The 18745-nt window shown below is 41.1% G+C and overlaps 2 protein-coding genes across 2 annotated transcripts; both read right to left on the reverse strand.

The window, feature by feature from the left end:
- LOC308121159 (uncharacterized protein) lies at nt 1-12095 on the reverse strand. Its single transcript, XM_080482259.1, has 17 exons — nt 11971-12095; nt 11568-11622; nt 11376-11408; nt 11117-11293; nt 10647-10798; nt 10446-10535; nt 10194-10260; nt 9122-9285; nt 6835-6940; nt 5356-5385; nt 5087-5263; nt 4133-4281; nt 3945-4034; nt 3739-3789; nt 3563-3644; nt 3312-3475; nt 1-1087 (listed from the first exon to the last, which is right to left on the reverse strand). Exons 1-17 carry the CDS (start codon nt 12049-12051, stop codon nt 935-937), a joined length of 1821 nt encoding a protein of 606 aa, XP_080338385.1. The 5' UTR covers nt 12052-12095; the 3' UTR covers nt 1-934.
- A 2972-nt stretch (nt 12096-15067) lies between these two features.
- On the reverse strand, nt 15068-18148 carry LOC308121285 (uncharacterized protein). The gene is made up of 6 exons (XM_080482450.1): nt 17116-18148; nt 16094-16212; nt 15911-15982; nt 15763-15817; nt 15641-15677; nt 15068-15540 (listed from the first exon to the last, which is right to left on the reverse strand). The coding sequence occupies exons 1-6, from the start codon at nt 18029-18031 to the stop codon at nt 15519-15521; spliced, it is 1221 nt and encodes a 406-aa protein (XP_080338576.1). The 5' UTR covers nt 18032-18148; the 3' UTR covers nt 15068-15518.
- Nucleotides 18149-18745: the final 597 nt, after the last annotated feature.

Below are 18745 nucleotides of genomic sequence, written 5' to 3' on the forward strand. Positions count from 1 at the left end.
GCAACAACAAAATAAACTTTTAATAAAACACACATAGCACACTGCAAGAGCTTCCTTGTTTGTTTCCCCTTCCATGACAAGTTACAACCGATCTATTCTCTTACGGTTTGTTCCTCGTTTGTTTTCAAGGTTCAGACTGCGAACAAACACTTTAATTCTTGTGCCATCAAAATCTTGCCAACCAAACATCAATGCAAATTTTTCATTCAAATGATATAATAGTGCAAAAGAAAGTGATCAACACAATATGGCTAGTTACCTTTTAACATAAACTGACGTAATTTCTGCACTTGCAGCATAATCACCCGAGATGCATTAAATTGTTCTACTATAATGCATTTTTGTTCTAATTGAAAAAGACATTTTACTTGCTACCCCCCCCCCCCCCCCCCCCCCCCTCCACCACCACCACCACCACCACCACCACTACTATACATAAAGAGCAATGCTAGTGTAATCAAAACAACACTAAATAGGTAATAAAACTCATTAGCAGTTATAAAGCCAGCTGTGAGTTACACACCGCGTTTGAATCAAATGTGTTCTCGTTCAATTTTGTTCAACCGAATATAATCCAACTACTGACATTTCTGGGGTTTTATTTCAATTATAGCAGTATCGACTATGAAAAAATGTATTTTTACTTTTTTTTTTTGCCAAGATAAACTATGCACAAAGAGTTGGAAGTTGGTGTTGGGAATACATTAATTTTTTTTGTTTCATGGTCATAGATCTAATACATTTGGAATGCATATTTGATTCCCTTTTAAATGTGGCTACACAAGCATTTGTGGGATGAGCGGGGCAGCTATGTGCCCATTGGCAATTTAGCCAAATCTTCTCTGCCAATGCTAAACAACTTGTCTTTTTCGTGTATAGTCTATAAAGCTAATTAGTGCTATATATATATATATATATACGTATATATCCCACTCTACATAAAAAAGGCAAAGAGACAAGCCAGCAGCAGGAACAGGACAGTAGGTGCAGGAGCACTGGATGCCGATTTGTAGATCGTTCTGCCATGAAGGGGTTGGGCTGGTCGAAACACATCGTGATAATGTGCGTAAGACGGAAACATCATCATCTGTTGAAGTTGGACATAATGTTAGTTATCAATAAGGACAGATATACACGATTCTCTAAGAAAAAAAAGAAAAGAAAAAGAAACTTATGTATAGCTTCAAAGTTCCTGCACCGGTCGACTTGTTACAATAGGGACGTTTGCGTTGTTTACACAGTATAATGTGTCATGAAACTGTGTGTCAACAAGTCATCCATCACGGCGATGTTAGGTTACGTAGTCATCACCTTCCTCATAACAAGATGGTGTTGCATATTGTTGAAAGACAGTCACAACGCTTCTCTTCCTGGTCCGCCATCATAGTTGTCATAGCACAGAAGCTTATGTCCCAGATTACTTACAATGTCAAGAGGAAGAAGGAAAAACTTCAATGAGGAGTCTCCTAAAATACTCTGGCATGAGGACACAGGAATCTTTGGCTGTCCCACTGAATGCGAGGATTTCTGAGGTGGTAAACAACAAAAGACTTGTTCTTGCTTATTGTGCTGGCTTATCCTGAAAATACAGTAATTAAAACTAGCTGAGTACCCTAAGTATTAAATTAACTTGTGTTTTCTTTTTAACAGAAAGACCAGCCAGCTCGTTAGCAACCTGTTTTTAATTTCTAAAAGAATTCACTGTCTGACTTGAAACTCAACAAAATATTTATCAATGATTAAACCTGCTGAGGATCATTTTGTGTGTGTGTGTGTGTGTGTGTGTGTGTGTGTGTGTGTGTGTGTGTGTGTGTGTGTGTGTGTGTGTGTGTGTGTGTGTGTGTGTGTGTGTGTGTGCGCACTTACAACAGCATCAATTATTAATAAGGTTCTAAAATTCTGATTTATTTTTCACTTTTGTACTTGAGTGGATTTTTACAACTTCTTTTTATTAGTGAAGAAGTTAAGTGACTAAAAAATGTTTTGGGAAAAAGATCGGGGAAACCAAGGTTTGGTATTTTCCCCGAGTACAAGGAAGCGATCTGAAAAGTCTGTCTACTGTTTTGGTTTGAATCACTCGAGTCAGGAAGCTGTAAGCTTTAGAACAACAGTGAACCATCGTCTCAGTTTATGTTCAATGAGGAGCAGCTTTTTAGTTAGAATTTCCTTTCCAGTGTGACCAGTATAGTGAAAGAATGGGCGTAGTTTTGAAATTGAACTGTAGTTTTTGGTGAACACCTTGGCCAACTATCCTCTTGATGTGGCTGCTCAGTTTGGCCGAATTACCAAAATAAAGTGCACTGTCTCTGCAAGAAATTCAGTTTCCTCCTGGCATTGGGATGGTTTATATAATCTTATCATTGCTTCACAATATTTCTATTGACAGGATTGTCCTTGAACGTCAAGACTTCACGTGTTCGTGCATGTGTCCCTTTTCGTCTTACCACGGCCGTACTCGACGCAAAACTCCAGGACATTTCAGGAAAGCGAAATATATCCATTCTGGGAAGCAGTAAAATGTTTGATTGCTTTGTTTTTAAGGTCATTATTAAAAAAAAAAAAAAAGATGTTTGCATTTTTATCATCTGCAATTGTATGTAAATTTATCAGGAAATAATGACCACGATCAGTGTGGATAAACACATTTAGGATAAATGTGCATAAAAAAAAGAAGCCTTAGCATGTTATTCTATTTAGTCATTTAGTCAGGAATGTATTTTAGTCATCTTGTGAATTCCTCGATGATCAGAGATGCTCAGCCGTGCGTGCGAAGCCAAGACATCCATCACCTGTCAGCTTGAGCAGACTAACCCTTCATCTTAACTGTATTCTAATGAAGTGGCACAACTGGTTCTTTACCTTTCTTTTACCGGGGTCACATGAAGTCAAAAACTGAATATCATACCTAACCAAAACTTCAAAGGCAGTTAATTATTTTTCTTGCTGCTGTTAATCCACATTAACTCCTCTCACAAAATGAATCCATCTTTGATACCTCTTGATCCAGTTCAGTGTGACTGTGGGACAAGGCGGGTTACGCCCTGACGGGTCAATAGTTCACAAAGACAACCAAATGTCACACAAGTATTTTGGGATTACAGAACGAAACCGAAGTACCTTGAGAAAACCTGCAAATGTAAGGACATTTCACTGTTTTCATTCAATTATTAATAATTCAAGAATTATTTGTTTCTTATTCGAACATGCATCTGTAAGCCAGGCGTGTATGCTTTTAACAGAAGATCAATCAAAAGTCCACTTCACTACGTGTTTGGTGCAGCTTAAGTAGTGAGCTGCTCAGTGACTCGTACCAGGTTTTCGTCCATCTTAACCGTGTCCTTAAAGACCGTCCAGACCACGGCTTCGTTGCATGAGGGGGTGGTTAAGGAGCCATTGTAGCGGTAGTACTCATTTCGCTTCACTTCGCCCAGCAAGTCATCGATCGAGATCTCCGCGGTGACTTCAGCTTGTGAGCCTGCATCGAGTCAAACATATAGAAAATGTAGAGAGACTTGCAGTGGACACATTCAGTATTTTGGGCTTCGCAAACTCACAAACTCACTGATGTTTTGAATAGCCGAGAGGTAGCTGGTTAGAGTTTTCCAGGCAGTCATATCAGACGAGGAACTCGATGTGGGATGTGTCTAGAGAGACAAACAAAACTTTCTGACCTCAGAGAATTACAACATGCTGAGCTGAAAAACTGGCGCCACATTTTAAGAAGGTTGAAGCACTCACAGTGTCCTCGTGTCCTAAGCTTTCACTGCTGCTTTTGGAGGTATGCTCTGACTGTATTATAGACACATTTATAGATCAATTTAAAATAATTGCTCCATCAAACAGGTTACAGGTTTAGAAACTTGAATCGCTGAAAAAAATGAAATGATCAAACGCTAAAAGCCATTGAAATCATTTTTGCTAACTATTACTGCCCAAAATGTTACCTCAATAAGGAATCCCAACACTGCCAAGCCATTCGGAGTTGCTATCGCCTCCTCCAATGTTAAATCTTTCCTCTTGTTGACTATGTGCATCTGAGGGGGGAAAGCAAAACTATTGAAATGGAGCCAGAAAAATCTTAGAAATCAGTCTTTCCCAGGCAAAAACTGTTTTTCGGTGCCGGCATCTGTACCTCCATTGGATATCTTTTTGAATCCATCATGTGCTCAGAACCGTTGGAGTCATTCGATCCCCAGTGGAAGTGGAACTGGAGGGTGGAGTAGACGTACCCCAAACCTCCTCCTGACACCTCCACAATGTCGTCCTTCAATACGCACTTCACTGACAGATGAAGAAAGTCACATTCAGAAACAATAATATTATAATGTTCAGTGAGAGAGAAAAATAGTCACAACTTCAGGGGGAAATTTTGGTTAAAAACTCATAAAGTCCGCATCACCCAGAAAAGCTTCTGTATCACCATCCCCAGTGTAAAATTATGAAACAAATGACATACAGAGATTAAAACAATTATCAAACTTAATACAATTAAAAAATTATAGAAAGAGCTGATTCTGGTGAGGAACAAGAGCTTGTGGGTTATGGTGTCGCACTGTTTATTGGTGGAGGGGCTAGAATCTGTCTGTATAACTGTTTTTGCTGTTTGGGTGTAGGATCTAACAATATAATATATAATATATATATATATGTTTCTAAAGTAATAAATAAATAAATATTGTGTGTGATTCTAACAATGAAGATGTAAAGGGATAGAATTAAAAAAGTTAAACTCCTCCCTACCCTCTTTTTTGAACATGTAACACACACACTGCAAAATTAGAGTCATGTGAACTCTGGATGACTCATTTGGATGATTGTCTCTTTTTTAGATTTATTTAGTTTGTTTCTCTTGTTCCTTTTTCATATTATATAATTTACATGTCATCAATAAATAAAATAAATAATAAAAATAAAATAAATAAATATAGAATTTCTGTGGCGTTTCTTTCTCCCTGAGATCCAACTGCAGATTTTCTTCTACATTGACACATGCATCCCAAAACAAATTGCCCAAAAGCACTATTTTCCTTGAATAGAGTCTGAGCCGTATCCTCAGTCTAAACGTTACAAAAGAAAATGTTCGAACCTGCGTGGCCAGTGTTTGTGATGTACTTGATCGCATGCTTGTCATCGAAATTTGTGAATACGAATTCACCCAGGCGGCTGTCCTCCTCCGCCTGGTCCGTCTCGATGTTCACAGGCGACTGACGTTCGCCCCCACAGCTGGTGTGAGGCAGAAGGTACCACTTAGACGGACTGTAGTCTAGGAGGAGAAAAGAGTCAAGTTTGATCCAAACAGCCTCAAAAGGTGAAAGTAAATCCGGTTTGCATGTCTGGAGGTTTACCGATACTTACGACAGTGTGAATCGTAGCACCACGGGTGACCTGAAGAATAGAGGAACAGTCACGATTAATGTGCCAACTCGATCAGAACCCACACATACACAGGGAGAACATGCAAACTGCCCACAGAAAAGGCCCCAAAGTCCAGACTTGAACCAGGACTCAGTCGTCTCAAGGACAGTGTAAAATCTGATTTCGGGTTCAGACAACTTCATACGGCACTTAAAGGCTGTTAACAAGTTGTAACGTCAGGGGTCATGTTCAAACCATGGGAAACTAATAAAAGTATACAATGAATGAGACACCCTGAGGTAATGAATAGGCTTTAGTTTAAGTTGGTTTCTTTGTGTTCGGCAGCCCAGTGGCAGAAAGAAAGAAGGCCTTGGTTCTCTTCGTGGACAAAATTGTAACATCCTAATGAGAGCATCATGGAGAATTTGTCAGATAAATCACGAGCTGATTAATTCATCTGATCCTCATGAGTTTTGTAAATCCCTGCCACTTCTGGCAGCAGTTAGTTTAAAACGGCCACAAATGAAAAGTGACGGCAACATACGGAAGAGTTTTAGGGCCACTGAAGAAAAAAAATTTTTCGAAGGCTAAAAAAACCCCCCAAAAAACCCTTCGTGGCCTCAGAAAAAGTTGAAAATCAAATTTGAGGTTGTTTTTTTTCACGGAGAGACCGTCTATCCATCCCTCATCATTTGCCCGTAGATGTGAATTCACATTAAATCCCTTAATTGTGACTATATCGGGTTGCTTACTGCTTATGGACATGTGATTTTACACAGGATTTCCTTGATTAATAAGAACATTTAAATAAGCAGCCCGGGATCTGTGTCTTTGTCCTTCGTACTCGACGAACTTCGGCGACGGAACCAGGCAGCAGGCTGCTCTGTCTCTTCTGGTCCTGATACTGATGATAACTGCACCTTGTTTATGAGCTACATTCTGTCCTGAAGCATCTTTTCATCACTTCAGTAAACCGCCTGATGTGCATTTTGAGGAAACAGTGACACGCGCTGGCATGTGGATGGACGGACTTTTTTTTCCACCGTGAAAAAAAAAAAATCTCGACTTTGATTTTCGACTTTTTCTGAGGCCACAAAGGTTTTTTTTTATTATTATTAGCCTCAGAATTTTTTTTTCTTCAGTGGCCCTAAAACTCTTCCGTAGCAACATTACTTTTTTCACAATAAAACTCAATCCTGTGTAGAGCAGAGGTGACCTCCATGTTTCTCACGTCTCCCTGCTGTAATACACCTGAGTCATTTGTTATCGGGTTTCCCTTCAGTTTGATAACGGCGTAGAGATTTAAATCAGGCGTGTTGAATCAGGGAATCATCTAAAAGCAAGACAGACTTGCTGTTGTGACTGCTTTGTGAAAATGAATAGAAAATTGGTATATGACAGTGTGACTTTATGAAAAAAAAACAACCCAAAAAAAACATTTTACTTGAACATACAGTAACTGTGTGTGTCTGAACTCACTGGGAGGCAGAGGAGTTGCAGGAGAGGCATACACATGACGTCCATTAAGTTCTTGTGTGGGCCGATGGATGTTAGTGAATCCAGCCTTCTCGGGAAACATACCAAGCTGGAAACAGGACGAAAACAAGTGGTGACAGACAAATTAACAAAACTAAAATCACTGCCAATAAGTTGCAAGGTTTACTGGTAACTTTTACAGTCACTCCCTTGATTACATCCAGCACGTGGTCACAGCTGAGGCCAAATGGACTGGAACGACAGCCCCGGCACCCTATACCTTCATTCTGAGCTGCCCGGCAGAATGAGGCCATTTAACAAGCATGACTACAACAGTATTTCACCCTCAAATAGAGATTTTCTTTTCTGTCCATTTTGAACAAATTTCGTAACTCACAGTATGTAATTCAAAAAACCAACGGTACTCAACCGTATGCCGGCATCTCGTGTGGTTCAGTCAGGCACATGCTGAGCACAATGCGTCCAAGATCAGGCTGTATACATCTAATCTAGGAAGCGCTGAAGGCTGTCAGCCAGATAAGATGGAAAAAAAAAAAGAGATGTTCAATCTTTAAACAAATGGCATCTTTGCTTCTGTCACATGCAGCTTGAACGACATTTTTGCCTGTTTTTTCAGTCGACTGAACTCCAAACAAGACTGATCGTCAAGTGAGATACCAGCATGTGCCAGTATGTCCCTTCGCTCGTCTGTGTTATCTGTTGACGCCGCCCTGCATGTCTGCATGTGTCGGCGACTCCTTGTCGAACGTCACATAACCAGTTGAGACACTGGTTTTGAAATGACTCACAGAAGCAACCATTTAAAATGTTTCAGCTCGCTAACAGCCAGGGGCTCCCCCCATTTATGCAACACTATACTTTGTAAAGGTTTCTCGTCCTTGTTTCCCTTTCTGAGAAGTCTTTGGTGAGTCTGGTAAAGTCAGCTTTCTTCCTGCTCTGATCTTTTTCTTTTGCTTCTATGGGATGTCTGTCCAATCAGGTGCATATTTTGTTCTTTGTTTGTTTGTTTCTTACCTTACTGACAAATAGAGGCTAAAACAATTTTCTATTGACGTATTTTTAAAATTCCTAAAACAGTCTGACCAATCAGAGGGCCCCTTCAGACATGGGGCCCCTAAAGCTGCAGCCTCGATCAGCCTATACGTTGTGTGTGTGTGTGTGTGTGTGTGTGTGTGTGTGTGTGTGTGTGTGTGTGTGTGTGTGTGTGTGTGTGTGTGTGTGTGTGTGTGTGTGTGTGTGTGTGTCAATATTTAAAGTGTACACACGGAAAAAAAGAACTGCCTTATTATGTAAATATTTGTCCCCTATGCGGAACAAAACAAATCAGAATCAGATTACAGGCGATTTATTCAAGCTGTGAAACTTATTGCACATGAATTGGAATATATCAAGCGTTTTGTTTTTTTTTGCTTTTTTTTACTCTTCAGAATTTCCGCTCATAAATCATGAATGTTAAAAAAAATTTCCAGGCTCTAATTATCATAATCATAATTGGGGAAAAAATTATATTTGGGCAAAACAATAAGCTTTTCAACAAGCCGCACATCTACAGTCAGACACGCTGAAATTCCACCTAAAGGCACCAGATTCACTTCAAATAAATGTTTAGAGTAACCGGAGAACACAGAAAACTCCTGAGCGCAACCTGAAATCAAACCGGGGACCTTCTTGCTGTGAGGCGAGAGTACAAACCACAACACCTTGCAGCCCTGCTAGAATCATTATGGGCTTATTATACTCACTGAATGTTCCCATTAGATATATACTCACTCCACTCTTGGCTCTACATTTTCTAAATTCGGGGCAGCTTAACATTCAAACATGTGCAGAGCCGGGTGGAGTAAAGCAAATATTCACTGCTATTTTCACAAAATATTACTCAAGTAAAAGTGTTAGCTGCTCAGTATGAACTTAAGCTTATTCCTTTTTATCAAGCGATTAACCACTGTCTTTAAAATATGTATGCGTTTTACAAAAACACTTGTTATTGTGGCCATATTTTGGTTCTAAGTTCATAAAAATTTGTTTTAATATGATTCTTCAAAGGAAATGTACCTTAATTGACTGTTGCTTTATGAAAAATAATACTGAGGTAGTACAATGAATCCAAATAGTTCTCAAGTAAATGTAAAACAGAAGTTTCACACCTCTGGACATGTTTTTTTTTTTTTTTTTTTAAATATCTCTGAATTAATCTTAGCAATCAATCTCACGCATAAGCCAAACGTTATATTTGTTTTCAGTTCAGGGGGGGCCTTTTTCAACTCACCAAATCTTTGTGGATTTCAATTGGCTGGTGAAAGATTGTCCATACGACCACCTCATTGCAGTTGGGGGTGGTCAGTGAGCCTTTGTACCGATAGAACTTTGTGCGATCTACGTTTCCGATCATGTCGTCAATAGAGAAGGTATGGTTCATGGTCACTTCAGTATCTGTGAAAAATGAAACTACTGATTAAAAAAAAGAAGAAGGAAAATCACATAGATATGGTGCTTCAGCTATTCGCCATCGATTATGTATTTATTACCACAAAAATTCCAGATTGTGATTACGATGACTGAAGCTAAGTCTTAAAACAATAATGTGTTGCGCCTCGCCACCGACTTATTCCTAGAATCACCAGGGGCTATTGTTTTATATTTGCTTTAAGTGAAGTGCCACATCCAGATGTTGACATCTAACCTGAATGTTCCTCCGATGTCTCATTTTACTGCATTTCCAAATTTGTTTTGTTTTTTTAAACACCTCAGTTTCACATTTCCATCTCGCCAAGCTCTCGGAGAATCAGTGATCATCATAGGTGGGTTGTTTTTTATGTTTTGTTTTGTTTTTGTCTTTGATATTAAAAAAAACCTCATAGAGTCATTTGGAGAAATTTCATTTAAAACTTTGTTCAAATGCTGTATAACCACTCTGATTACCTGTCAAACCAATGATTGGCAGTTGTTTTGAATGCGGAAGGCACTTTTACACCTGTCAGTTGATTGCTCTGTTAGTATCGGGAACCACCCTATTGCTTTATGTCACTTTATTTGATGGCTGGAGTTGCATAGTTTTAAAAGTCATCACATGCTGTGGTCTGTGGTGGAAGGGCCATTTCCCAGCCAACCATGTTGTCACGCAGCACACTAGCATGCCAACACGTGCAAATATGGCAGGGAAAGTACCTTGAAGGCATCCTAGACACTAAAATACCGCACCTTCAGTTCACCTGGCACCTTTTATGACCGTGTTTTTCTACTAAATAAAACAGTCAATGTTATTATTAACTTTATAGTTTGGTAATTTCTCAATTTCATGTAACTAATTTTCTTATAATAAACAAAAGCACAGCTCTTACCTGTGACATTTGTCACATAGGATGTGAGCATTGTCCAAGGTCCTGACTGATTTCCATGTTCTGTTCCCTGTAGAAAAGAGACACATTTGATAATATCATCTGTATAGTGTGCAAATTGTCTCATTCAGTGATGTATGTTGGACTGGAATGTTAGTTGTGAAAATTTCAAACAAGTATATCAAAGTAGGAGGATGACTTTAAGCTACTGGACTGGGATTTGTAGACATGTTTAGTAATGAATGTGGGACCTACATTTATGAAAAACCCCAAAGCAGCAATTCCCTCAGGATGCACTTTGGCCTGCTCCACGGTGAGGCCTTTCTTCACGGTGACTATGTGCATCTATGGGAAATCCATTACAATTTCAAGGCAGATCATGAAAAAATGAAAAGAAACCCCCAAAAACAGACAAAAGTATAACATGATGTCAATTTGCACTCAACACTACAGTACCTCCATCGGGTATCTATGCCCATCGACTGTGTGCTCAGAGCCTGGAAGAAAACTTCCATCACCCCAGTGAAAGTGAAATTGAAGTGCAGAGTACGACCCATTGAGTCCACCTCCACTCACTTCTACCACATCATCTTCCAGTATTAACTTCACTGTGAACGACAGAGGACAGGAACGATCAGCCGGTGTCTTTATTAGGTCAGACACTTTCAAACAGTTCTATAACTTATGCATGGCACATAATGGCGTTTATTTATATTCTTAATGTAGTCCTCAACACTCTTCATGGTTGACATTTAGGTTTTTTTCAATAGTTTACTGAACGCCCTACAACATAAAAGGATTTCTGTGTAGGCATTATTCATTCTCACTGACAGCATTGACAAATGTAGGCACACTACCTCGAAATTGCACCACAGTAACGTATAAGCTCATCTCAAGAAATGAAGCGGAAGTTTTAGGTCATGTACCTGTGTGTCCGTTGTTTTCCATGTGCCTGATAGCGTGCTGATAGGAGAAGTTGACAAAGGTGAAGTTGTGCAGGTCGGCGTGAGCCACCACCTCGCTGGTGATTATATCAATAGGCGACTGTTTTTTGCCTCCACAGAAAGAGTCGGGGATGCTGGCCCATTGTTGTGGGCTTTGGGCTGGAAGACCGTACAAAAAATATCAACTACATTGCATTCTCATCCAAATCGTCCAATAAGTCATATGTGTGTCTTCACTCACGGCAGCCTGTATAGCACCAATCACTACCAGATGCTGGAAGACAATAAACATGATGTTGTGAATACTGGTTGTTTATGTCTTCTTTTTCTTTCTTTTTTTTTTTTTAAGGACATTATTCTAAGTTGAATCAACATATGCTTAGTAATAACATTCAAGTATGTTATTCAGTTAGGAATAATGATATTTACTTACAACCTTGCACCACAGTCCCCAAACTCAGGAACAACACAAGTGAAGCAAGAGACATCTTAAGGAGGAAAAAACAGATCATGAATGTGAAATTCCCAATAGGAATTAACATTAAGTGTGATGTCCTTTTTCAAATATGGTATGTTGTGCTATCAAATTATGAGAAAGGGGAAGCATCTGTTGTCTCCAGTGATGTCCATGAATTATAGTTAATCTGTGTAAATCTGAATTCTGTTCCTGTTTTGTCTTGCTGCTAAAATCTCGACTCAGAGCTGCTTAGCTGCTTAATCTAGGTGTCACATATGAATCAAAGACTCAACTGATATAATATTATGATGGACGTGACAAATGTAGAACAAATTCATGGACATACCATAAAAAAAAGTTTGACATATGATTTTCTTACCTTACTCTCCGGGCCAAAACTCCTCAATGCTTTAAAACTGGAAAGTTGGTTTGACGTGTCTCTCTGACTGCGTGCATTCATTCCCAAAATGATCCCATCAATAGGAAAAAGGAGAAAAAGTGCACGGCTATAGTTCAAGTTAGTGATATAGACAAAAGGAGACATGCAATGGGAGGGGACCCACTGTGTATACAACACGAAACCAGAGTGGGGGAGACACGTAACATGACCACAGGTCTCCTTTCAGAACAGTGTAGCCTAAATAAAGGTGTTTGGAGTAAGTTGATGATCAGGTCGAATGTTTAGTTTTTTCCCTTTGTGAACCCTGTGGGGTTCATATAGGTATCAGCTCATTATCGGGGGAAATACTTCGAGAACAAGTTCACAAGACAAATTAAAAGGTTGTTACAGAAATTGTTGTAATAATGTATTTACTCCATTATAAAGTGATAAAAATGCTGTGATTGCCACACAAGCGCAGAGTCATTATTATGAACCCTAAAGGCCACAGGTCCAAAGCCATTAATCTGAACTTTGACAGGGAGGAAGAATTGGCTCACACTTTCTTTACTCCACCTTCACCAACAATGAATATCACACAATTGCCCAAAAGCACATTCTGGATCAAAGTCTATGTATGAGCAATCTCTTCCAATGGCAATGCTTTACCTTTCAGAACACACAGCAGAGACTAAGCTTTTAATTTAGAGCTTCCGCAAACTGATACCCTTACAAAGGCTTACAGGAGCTTACAGAAGCCTTTGTGAGAACATCAGCTATAAACTGCTGCGATGGGAGAGTTGGAGGCATATCAGACGCTCAACTGGTGAAATGGTTCAAAGGCTATCGGAAGTCCGAGAGGGGTAATGAGCAACAACAAAAAATAGTTTGAAAATATGATTACTGTTATTAGCATGTCACAAGAGCTTATAGAGTAGTTAGCGTTGCCTCTGCCCCGGGGCACTATATGGCACCGTGTCGACGCATTCATAATACAAAGCCTCTGTGGTCAGACGTGTTCCTGACCACCTCGGGAAGTGGTTTGAGTGAAAGCGCTTTGGCGCCCGTTCACACTGGTCTTCAGGGCTCGCCACTTTTGATCAGATCAACCGAATGCATGTTAACCTCAAGTCTGAATGGGCCCAGAGTGGCCTCTTCATGTCGGCAGCAGTGGGATCGGCAGGGAGGGTGTACATGTATGCATTTTGAATTTGTTGAACCAAGAAAAGAGGAGTAAATTGTTATCTTGTCTTCTCTTTATTGGCTACATTGCAAGACTTTCTCTGCATTTGTCATCACAGACCTCCACTGCACAATTTCTTCTCTGTTTCCAGCTCCCAGCTCAAGGTTAGCTGCAGGTAAATGAAGGTCACTGTTCAGAGATGCATTCCAGACTCTGTTGTCTGTGTAAAGTCTTGGCAGTGAGTTTCAATACGGACACTTTAAAGACAAACGCCTCTGATTGCCACAGGGTAATGGTTATTATAATTGCTGCTGCTGTCTATTTCCACACCACCTTGCCAAAAGAACCAACACAACAAGTTTTCTGTCCTTCGAACCGTGCCCTTGAAAGGATTCTCACACACACACACACACCTACAGTGCCACACTTCATTAGTCAAACTCGCCCATATGTTTTTCACACAAAACATCCATTTCCAAAACAATGAGGCCGAGACTTTACAGTAAGTTAGTCGAAACATGATGGCTGCCTTCTTGTTTTGTGCAAAGAATACGAATAAATGGGGGATGAGAAACAGACATGATAGGATGACAAAGCCAAATAACTCAAGACCGGTTCGGTCATCTGTGCATGTTTATTTCAAAGCATCAGTTGTGTTTGAACTTTTGTTCACTCACGGCCTCAAAGGAAAACAAAATGCATACAATGTACTGGGCCACTCACAAGAGGATGAGCACGTTGCTGCATAACTAATGTATTAATGCAAACAGAATTTGTTGGTGAAATATGCTTTATTATTGCTTACGGCCAATTAAAAGTGGATCATGGGTTGCAGGAGGCTGTAATTTGGACGCTTTTGGTTTAGATCATTACCTGGTTTGGAGAAATTAGCTGGTCACGGTTAATATTGTTTGCAATAAATGCTTAAGGCAGCATTGGTATTAATTATTATTATTATTATTTTTTATATGTATTTCAGAAAGCCTTTCATACAAGACACAACTTCAAGGAGGTTGAGCCAGGACCTGCAGGACATCTCAGGGTCTCAAGATGAGCTTATATAGTCAATTATAACTGAAGGGAGCAAGAAATAGGATGAATGGATGAATGAATGGAAGTGAGGCACAAAATTATGTTTCTGTCCATGTTAAGGTTTTTTTTTTTTGCCAAGCCCTTCACTGGAAAACAAAGAAGATATATGTTTTTTCAAAGACACATGATGAGATTCCAGCGGAATACCTCGCCATTCCGAAGTCAGACGTCCGAAAAATGTCTCTCCTATCATGTTTCCTGATCTAAGCTGCAGCTGGATTCCACCTGACCAAAACTGTGTGTCTCCCTGAACCTGAAATAAAAAGATTTATTGAAAATGTTGGAAACACATTTTTGAAGATAAATTATGACCCTGAATTGCCTGCAGGTGTGTGTGTGTGTGTGTGTGTGTGTGTGTGTGTGTGTGTGTGTGTGTGTGTGTGTGTGTGTGTGTGTGTGTGTGTGTGTGTGTGTGTGTGTGTGTGTGTGTGTTTGCCCTGCACTGGAGTCATACGGGATCAGGTCCAGTTCCCAACGGATCAATCTAGTGTAGAGGAGGCATGAAGTAACGTTGATGACATCCAAGTTTCTGCTGTGAAGTTAATGTGTAAAATCTGCATCTCATAATCCTTAATTGACCCTTTAAAACAGCAATCCCTCTCCAAATCCAGTACTAACCCCTTAATATACAGCTACTGCATTTTACAGCAAGTTGTCACAACGAATCATTCAGAAATCCAAAGATATTGTACAAAGTAAGTTATAGGCTTTTAGATTACAAATATATCACCCGGCATGTGTTGACAAATTCTGTTCATCTAAATGTGAATGTAAAATTAAGGCGCAAATAAAAACAAATTGTAAGTAAACTAAAACAAATGTGAATATCATCTTTTTAAAAGAAGGGTTGAAATTTATTATCAGATTAGAGTCAGTCACTGTATACAATCATTTCTAAGCCTGTTAACCTGTCAGTGCACTCGAAAATTTAGACAATAACGCTTTATAAATTGTACAATTGCCTTGTAACTTGAGAAACTCCATGTTTACCTTCCGAGTGCTCCGACACAGATTCCTGCCACTGAGACATCACTATCATAATAACGCTACAAAAACAGAGAGAACAAATCACATTAGGAAAAAAAGGGTCTACACACTGACGTCTTCTGCTCCCATTCGGGGCAAGTTAAAAATCTTATGTAAATATTAAAATGTAACATAAATAAGCTCTGTGATTCAGGATGAGCTCCAGGTTGTTCCGTCTTCGCGCGGCCCGACGTCTTCAGCCCCGAGGGCAGCAACTCCTGTGACCAAATGGCGGCCTCCGGGGAGCTCAGAGCAGAGAGGCAACAGTCCTGCAAAACAAAAGTCAGACTGTCAGTTTGACGAAAGGTGCAGCGACAATGAGGTCGGTATTAAATGTTCCTTTGTGTCACGGGCTGCGAGGGATCTCACTGAAAGAGGGATCCAGTAATCTCGTCCACAAAGCCGCCTGAATAAGACAGAGAGGTCAGAGTAGAATCAAAGATACGTAAGTCAACACCGACGAGAGCACAGCGGTGCCTGCGAGTATCTACCTGGTGTGCAAATTGTGTCACACAGAATGGGGCAAATGTAGCAGGATGAGCAGTCCTGGGAAACAAACAAGCATATAAAGGGGATTAACACATTGGATGTGCAATGAAAATGTATACAAGGTGAGTTTCAGGCAGCGAAGGCACTTACTTGACACTGTTCACAGTGATGTGAATCGTCTCCCTCCTCACACGGGCATTTGTCACAGTTTTGATAGCAGTGCTGAGGGAGAAAAGTCACCAACAGACACAGGAGTCAGAGATCGATCATCGGGGACACTTTCTGAGTCAGTGTCACGAAGTGGTCACTAAGTTTGTTTGGGGTTTTTTTCACCTCACAGATGGTGCAAACGCTGCATAAGGAGCCCGAGTGGAATTGCAGCACTTCAGCGGCCGCCTCTTCTTCATTTGTGTCCATGAGGCTCTCTGCTGTTTCGTTGCCTTCGCTCTCGTCTGAAAACCACACATGTGCTTGTGTTTAGAGAAAAGTAAAAAAAAAAGTAAAAAGAAAACTCTAAATATATAAATTAAAGACGTAAAAAGTACAGGGGGTCACACAGTAATTGGCCTTATTGCGTCACAGTGTCAGTGACCCAGACTGAAGTCTGACTCTGAGCTTTCTGAGCAGTTTGCATGTTTCCTTCTCTGGTTTCTTCCCACGGTCCTATTATTAGTGTGAAGACATCGTTCACTGCAACTGTGAGGCTCTCCTGTGGAATAATCTAACCGGAAAGTCCACATGTGCTTGAATCAATAAATATCAAAAGCAGGATAAAGTCATCAACCAAAGATATTTAAGTGGTTCACTGCTGTGCTGCCGCTGACACGATTAACACGTACATGTTTAATATATGAGCCACATGTCATGATGCCTGAACTCTCCCATCAACAGTCTCACAAAAGCTGCAGCGGCTCAACAAAAGGCCTGAATGGTTTCGATGCTGGCGAGTGCCAGCGACCATGCCGATAAGCCAGGTCTATTTTGGGAGTGATCTGCGTGACAGTGTTCCTAAAGTAGCTGCCAGGACCCCAACAATGTCAGAAGGCTCTGTGGAGAAGCTGCTCAGTCCAAGGATCAAAACATTTACTTTCCCACCAGATTATGCAGGAATCAGAAGTAAATATGACAAATGGATTCACTTTTCTTTTTTTTTTTAACTGCTTCAGTCGCCCCCGAAGCACTTCACATTGTTATTCACATTCAGCCATTCACCAGTGGAGACAGTTGCCATGTGATCTGAGGTTCAGTGACTTGCTCAAGGACACATGGCTAAATGGGGGGGGGGGGGGGGGGGGGGGGGGGGGTCATAACAACATTATTACTCGTCAATGCATTCGATTCAGGAGTCAATATACCATCATCTTCCTCCTGCTCCTCCTCAACGTCATCATCTTCTTCAGCTGCTTCATCATCATCATCTTCACTGGATTCGGCCTCCTCTTCCTCTGCTGCTTCCTCCTCCTCCTCCTCTTCTTCCTCCTCCTCTTCATCATCACCTTCCTTTGCTGCTGCTTCCTCCTCCTCTTGCTCATCATCATCATCATCATCATCATCCTCTTCTTCTTCATCATCATCCTCTCCTTCAGCCTCCCCAGTTTCCTCCTCCTCTTCTTCCTCCTCCTCCTCCTCCTCCTCCTCCTCTTCTTCCTCAGCTGCATCATCGGCTTCCTCCTCATCATCATCATCACCATCTTCTTCTTCCTCTGCTGCAGCATCAGCTTCCTCCTCCTCCTCCTCCTCATCTTCATCATCCTCATCATCCTCTTCTTCTTCAGCAGCATCCTCAGCCTCCTCCTCCTCCTGATCATCATCCTCATCTTCCTCAGCTGCATCTTCACCTTCCTCTTCCTCTTCAGCATCATCCTCCTCTTCATCATCATCCTCATCATCGTCGTCATCCTCCGCTTCCTCCTCAGCAGCAGCATCTTCTTCCTCCTCCTCTTCTTCCTCTGCAGCTTCCTCCTCTCCTTCTTCCTCTTCCTCCTCCACAGCCTCTTCTTCCTCTGCTGCTTCCTCTTCCTCTTCAGCGTCCTCGTCCCCCTCGTCTTCCTGTTCATCAGACCCTCCATCATTATCGGACTCTTCCTCAGCACCATCGCCGCCCTCGTCGGTTTCTCCCTCCTCGGCTACAACATCTTCAACCTCTATGGAGGTGAGTCCTCCCTCAGCGTCAGCCGCGTCCATCGCGCTCGCCACGCCAGACAGCGGCGCATGAGACGAGCACAAGAGCACCACCAGAAGACCCACCGTCCAACCTCTCAAGGCCGCCATGTTGGGAAAACTTGCACTGCTCCTCTGAACTCCAAATCCACCCTGGAAAGCCTCAACTCACTTCTAGTAGGTGTCCTCACCACCTTTTAAATAATAAATTCCCAGGAAGAAAAAGAAAAGAGGGGGGGGGGGGGGGTAAAAGTATCGCCTGATTTCAAAGTATCCCTCGGGCCTTTGCTTCAGGCTGCGTTAGAGCCGGGGTGAACGGGGACGAGCTCCCAGGACTCGGAGAGCAGAGTGCCAGCCTTGTGCCGGGAACACAGAGGACACAGTGGGAACACGACTGCGTGTGTGGGGTAGTTGTGTGGCTGCATGTACATGAGTGACAGAGGCACATGTCCAGGAAGAATGCTCCCGATGGCCTAACGCAGTGTAGTAGGGAGGTGGGCGTGCACATGTGGTTGGCTGGGGAGGGGTCCAGGACTGCAGCAGGGTGGGGAAAGGAGAGGTCAAAAAACATATGGGAACCAGGGGGAGAAAAACTTTAATTAAAGACAATAAATAATTCAAAATAAAGTTTTATTTCAACATAACTTAAGCTGCAATCAAGCCAAGCTAATAGTTGCTTACTTGTGTAATGCCGGTATTTAAAACATTTCCATTTTGGAATTTTGTGAATTTCATTTGAAAACTCAGTGATTCAGCAAAGGTTATTTTTTGTTTTTTATATCTTATTAATCAAATAAATGGTTTGGTACCATTTGGTTGTACTTT

This window comes from Lipophrys pholis (assembly GCF_963383615.2).
Source record: "Lipophrys pholis genome assembly, chromosome: 1".
In the NCBI taxonomy this organism is placed as follows: domain Eukaryota; kingdom Metazoa; phylum Chordata; class Actinopteri; order Blenniiformes; family Blenniidae; genus Lipophrys; species Lipophrys pholis.

Coding starts and splice junctions, on each gene's coding strand:
- LOC308121159 (XM_080482259.1), bottom strand. CDS start 12,051: ATGAATGCACGCAGTCAGAGAGACACGTCAAACCAACTTTCCAGTTTT. Junction 4,282..5,086: donor CACAAACACTGGCCACGCAG/GTTCGAACATTT, acceptor TTCATCTGTCAG/TGAAGTGCGTATTGAAGGAC. Junction 4,035..4,132: donor CAAAAAGATATCCAATGGAG/GTACAGATGCCG, acceptor TTCCCCCCTCAG/ATGCACATAGTCAACAAGAG.
- LOC308121285 (XM_080482450.1), bottom strand. CDS start 18,031: ATGGCGGCCTTGAGAGGTTGGACGGTGGGTCTTCTGGTGGTGCTCTTG. Junction 15,818..15,910: donor ATCACTGTGAACAGTGTCAA/GTAAGTGCCTTC, acceptor TTTGTTTCCCAG/GACTGCTCATCCTGCTACAT. Junction 15,678..15,762: donor TGACACAATTTGCACACCAG/GTAGATACTCGC, acceptor TGTCTTATTCAG/GCGGCTTTGTGGACGAGATT.